The sequence below is a fragment of the Arachis hypogaea genome, chromosome 1 (assembly GCF_003086295.3).
Source record: "Arachis hypogaea cultivar Tifrunner chromosome 1, arahy.Tifrunner.gnm2.J5K5, whole genome shotgun sequence".
Lineage (NCBI taxonomy): Eukaryota > Viridiplantae > Streptophyta > Magnoliopsida > Fabales > Fabaceae > Arachis > Arachis hypogaea.
The window spans coordinates 6238310-6243929 of record NC_092036.1 but is presented as its reverse complement, the minus strand read 5'-3'; the positions used below and the strand labels follow the sequence as shown (position 1 = coordinate 6243929).

The 5620-nt window shown below is 38.1% G+C and overlaps 1 protein-coding gene across 1 annotated transcript; it reads right to left on the bottom strand.

Moving 5' to 3' along the window:
- Positions 1 to 1572: 1572 nt before the first annotated feature.
- LOC112794601 (uncharacterized) lies at positions 1573 to 3657 on the bottom strand. The gene is made up of 5 exons (XM_025836619.1): positions 3437 to 3657; positions 3025 to 3274; positions 2372 to 2783; positions 1676 to 2112; positions 1573 to 1623 (listed from the first exon to the last, which is right to left on the bottom strand). The coding sequence occupies exons 1-5, from the start codon at positions 3655 to 3657 to the stop codon at positions 1573 to 1575; spliced, it is 1371 nt and encodes a 456-aa protein (XP_025692404.1).
- Positions 3658 to 5620: the final 1963 nt, after the last annotated feature.

The following is a 5620-nucleotide window of genomic DNA, read 5'->3' as shown; positions in this document are numbered from 1 at the left end:
TTTAAAGGGGATGATCATGAAATTAGGTCTTCATTTTTTACCCCCTGTGCCTCCAACCCATGTATGTTAGTATGTGAGAGAGAGTTTTTGGCTTCGAAGAAGATAATGTCGAGTGGAAGCAGCACGTCAGTTGCAAGTCGGAGACACAGTCGGAAAACTATGGATGATGTCTTCAGTGTTGACAGCGGTTCGACTGGCGTCCGAAGGGGGCGAATTTGAAGAGGAGAACATCCAAAGTGTAAGTGCAAGACATATGCCATAATATCCAGATCTCGCACAACAGAAAATCCGAATAGGCTGTTCTTTGGCTGTCCTCACTTCAAGGTACTTTAGAGTGGTGGATTTTTGTGGTGCTGTAGTTTTGATAATTGGGGACTAAGACTAATGTGATGATTTATGTTCTGTTATTCTAATTGCAGGAAAAGCAAGGATATTGTGATTTTTTTGTATGGTTTGATGAGATCTTTGGGTATTTGGTGGATGATATAGTTGATAGGCATAGATTGGCCTCTGTGGAGACATGCGTGGGTGAAGAATTTGGTGCAGGTTTAGATTATTGCTTGGAGGAGAGAGTGAAACAATTGGAGGAGATGTTAATAAAGAGGAATGAAGATAGTTCGAAAGTCAAGAAGGACAGTGTTCTAAGCTTGTTTAGTAGTGTAATAATAGGTGCACTTGTAGTTGTGGTTATGTTTTGTATTTATGTAGTGGTTATTTAAGCAATTGGCCTTGTATCTTTGTTGGAAAAATATTGTATTTGAATGGCTCATTTTAGTTAAATGAATATAAAAAGTTGATAATGATGCTAACTTGAAGCTAGTCTATATCGAATTCAAAGTATGCAAAGTAATTTGGCAAAGTGGATTAAACCAAAAATAGTATATAATCCAAAGAGGAATATTCAAATAACATAGAGGATGTACATAAAGTTGTTTCAAAATGTTAGCAAAATAAAGAAGGTCTATTTCCTTCTACACACACTGATGTAAAGTGGTGCTCAAAAGTATTATAAGTGCAGGTCTATTTTCTTCAAAATAACAAGAGTAAACACTAGCAGGTCCATTTCACAATAAGTTTCTTCCAAAGCATCATTTCTTCTTAGAGTGGTTTAGTCCGAGCGTTGGAATAAATTTGAACATTCTGGAGGTTGTGCCACTACTTGCAGCTGTCATTGTCTCAACACTCACTTTCCTGTCTCTTGGGCCTAATTATTGTCTGCTTTGGACGTCTACTAGGCTGCTGAGGCTGAATTTGTCTTCCCTGATTGAATTATAAACAATTATGAGTATTCTAAAATAAGATATTAGTCAGTAATGTTTAGGAATTAATAGTGAAACATATTATGAAGCATACTTACAGTTGCAGCATTCACATTCATTCCTATGTCTGGTACAGTATGATTTGTTGGTGCCTCAGGTTAGGTAACCTCATAAGTAAGCAAATTTATTAGGACAATTAAACCCTTGACAATGTATTTTATAAGTCAAATAGGTCCTTTAGAAATGCTAGTATAAGTCAAACAGGTCCCTAATTACTAATTTATATGTCAAGTTGGTCTCTATAACACAAGAACTAATTCATGTCAAAAACCTGAATCCTAAGTATGTTATCACACATATCAAGCTGCACATTGTAATTCATTTAGCATAAGAATGTAAGTATCATTCATGTATACCTCAGTTACTGGTGCCGATTGAGAAACCTGAACCTCTTCTTGTGTTGTAGTTGACTTTTCCTTGGATTTGCCTTTGACCTTTCCTTTAGGATTAGTTCCATCCTTAGAAGCTCCCTTGCAGGTCTTAGCATTGTGGCCAGTCTCTCCACATTTTCCGCATGTGACTCGAAAGGTCTTTTTTGCCTTATTACCCTCTGCTCTGTCTTCTACTGGATCTCGTCTCCTTCTCTTTACTGGACGCCCTATTGGCCTCTTAATCTTGGGAGGGATTGAGCTTATTTCTCCAGAATTCTCCCAATACTCTTCACTGTTGACGGGGCTAATGGAATGACCATATGTTGCTCTGAAGGCATCCATCTTCAGCCACTTGTGCACATATGTGTCTGGTCTGTCTCCCCTCTTAGCAATAGCAGCCATGGCATGCACACATGGAATTCCTATAAGTGATTGTAAACAACAATCAGATATACAGTTCGTAAGAATAATAACTAAAAATGCATAAGTTGGAGTGTTATACATGTAAGTTGCCACATGTTACATGTACATGTGTTATTACCTAAGTGCACCCCAGCTTCTTGATGTGCATTTGCACCTCAAAAACCTGTCTAGCATTGTCGCCAGTCCATTAAGTAGTCCAGTGCTTGGTGTGCTTCATAATGGCTTCCATCCTTTTTTGTTGTACAGGAGCAACTACACCAGTGTACATGCTTAGGGCCTTTTTGTGTTGTGCCATCCTTCGCATAATGTAACATCTGAGCTCCTCAAGCATTGTGAGTATAGGTTTTCCCCTATAGTGTACTATTTTGGCATTCCACACCTCTGTCATGTTATTGGTGATATTGTCCAGTTTAGGGTAGTGGCTGAATTTTGACTTAGTCCAACATCCTGGATCCAATTTTGCAAGGTAAGCCCACGCGTCCTCATTTATTCTCTTCAGCCTTTGCATATTATCATTAAACTCTGCAACGGTTGAACTTTTGACACAAGCCCAGACCACATTCTTAAGCTGTGTATCCTTGTATTTGTTTGTGAAATTCTTCCAGATGTGCCTAACGCAGTTTCTATGATGGGCGTTAGGCATAACCTCCTTCAATGCTGGCAGAAGACCCTGCATTATAGTTCCAATAGACCAGAAAATAATAGGCATTAAAATTCTTGTTATGATAACAAAAAACATAGTTAACAGTCATTAAACCATGAAGAATACAATGCATTTACTTAGTTAACATAACAAACACTAATACATATTTAGGGATACCTTCTGTTGATCGCCTGATGAAGTTCCAACCATCGGCAGTGCATTGCCCAAGATCATCTTATAACAACTGCAGAAACCATTTTCAACTTGCCTTCGTCTCATTGTCAACTACTGCATACGCAATCACATAAAAATGATTGTTTGCGTCTTGTCCTACAGCTGACAATAATTGTCCCCCATAAAAACCCTTCAGGAAGCATCCATCTAAACCTATCAAGGGGCGATATCCAGCCTTGAACCCCCTTTTACAGGCGTTTAAGCAAATATACAATTTATCAAATAATGAAGGAGATTGAGGTATAGGCTCCACTGCCAACAGTGCAGATGAACCTTCATTGCTCCTGTGTAAACCAGAATTACACCAGAATTCACTAAGATCACTAACAATATTCTAATGTATTTTCATATCACAAGAATTAACATAAAATGTAAAAAAATAATATTCTTTATCAATTCACTAATAATATTCTAATATTTGTCTTTGAAATAAAATAATCTCATACCGGTGTATCTCGTTCAGATAGTCACGTAGCTTGCCATATTGCGCCTTCTCGTTACCAACATACTTTTTCCTGGCCATCCGAAGTCCTCTGTACATCATTTTATCACTGAGTATCACATTGTAATCAACCTTCATGTGATCCCATGCCTCTGCATGTGTCAACCGTGGCTGACTCAACAATATCTTTTCTAGCTTCCTTGCTACCCAATGTTGATCTGCCATATTGCTGCCAAACTCTCTTCCACAGGTGTGAGTTGGATTGTAGGTCTTTATTTGGTATCTACCTGATCGTGAGTTCTGTGCACAGTATATAAGCCAGGGACAGTCATGCTTCTCTGTTTCACCATTTTTCTCACCTTCATTTCCACATTTTGCATTTTCTGCTGCATTAGCTTGTGCTTCTACCTCATTGGTTGTATGTCCCTCATTGTTTTTCTCACCTTAAGGATGAGCCTTATTTGTTTCCATCACCCCTTTAGCTTTCTCGCTTTCATTAGCTTCTGTAGTAGCCTGTAACTTTTTCTTTTCCTTAGCTGCTTTTCTTGCCTTTGCCTTGACTTTTTGCACTTCTTTTCCAGGCATGAAGCCTCCATGTATACAAGCAGCTCTAACCCTTCTCTTATCATTCTTCATGTAAAATATCCTTCTACCCTCTGATATGGTAAAGTCCTTCAGAACCTGCTTAAATTGTTCAAGTGACTCAAATTCCATGTTCAGCTGAAATTGGACCTCCCCAAATTCTGCACTCGGATTAAATTGAGGCCAATTAAACCCATCTCCTCCATCATCACTTGAGTCATTCGGGGTCAAAAATTGTTCAGACTCATACTCAAATTCAATGTCTGACTCAGGTAACAACTCCACACCAAGTTCTTCATCAAATGTAGCAGGTTTTTTGGACTTCGATGGTCTCTCATTGGCACTAGCAGCTGTAATTTTGTTTTTTTTGCCACTAGAAGGCCCATTAACTACTTTGTCTTTTTCAGCATGCCCATAATCACTCTTATTGGGCCTGCCAGGCCCACCATGACTCTTTCTCTGAACAGATGCTCCAGCTACCTCTTCTCTTCCAATGGCTGCCCTTTTTGGCTTGCCATTGCCCTTGCCAACTGGCCCATTAACAGGCTTACTAACTTTGGATTTCTTCTTCCCATTATTCTTTCCTTTCTTCCCAGTTCCAACTAACTCTTCCTCTGAACTTGAATCCGAAAAACCATATCCTGAAGGTGGGGGCTTGTATAATACATCTTCTGTTGACTCATACCCATCATCACTATCTGAACTCTCAACATCTACATCATTGTCAACACCATCATCCTCAGTACTAGCCTCTTGCACTTCCACTTCCTCAACACTAACACCATCATCATCAATGAACTCTATATCTTCCATGATTGGATGGTCAAAGTAGATGTAGAATTCATCAGTGTCCTCATTTAGCATTTTATTCTTTTGAAGATCTCTGATCTCTTTGTCTCCATGAACTGGGTGAAGACCAGACTCCAGGTCAGTAGCAGTCGGATCATACCAAAACATTGCCTTATAGTCATGGTAACCCAAGTCCAAAAAAAGTTTCTTCAAGTCAAAGAAACATATCAGATCAATGTCCATTGGGAAAAACTTCTTGACTTCCCCATTGACGTACACAAGTACTCCCTTGTTGTCTCTCACAAAGCTTCCACCGTGGTGAAATATGGGTATCACGTCTTCACTCATCTAAACTAACAAAATAAAAATTTATCACAACTTAAACAAGCAACTAAGCCATTACAAGAACATTAAAACAGAATTCAAGTTTGAAATAGCTGAAGGTGCAAAAAGTGTTGGAAAGCTTTTGAGTATATCGGTATATTGGTATTTTAGTAAATTTTAACTTTTGATCTTAATTATATATATTATATATATATTTTATATAATTAAGATCAACGGTTAAAAATCATTGAAACATATACCGATATATACTTGAAAATTTTCTAAAAGTGTCTATTTTAGAAAGTTCGTGATGAGATGATTCACTTTGGCTCCATCTTTTGAATTTGAGCAAGTCAAATAGTTCAAAAAATTTCTCGCTTTTTTACTGCTAAGTACACTTCAAAGCCTTAAAATACGGAAGCTAACACAAGCTAAAGGCACATTACCGTATTCCTTTAAAGAAACACCAAGACAACAACTATAACAGAATTCC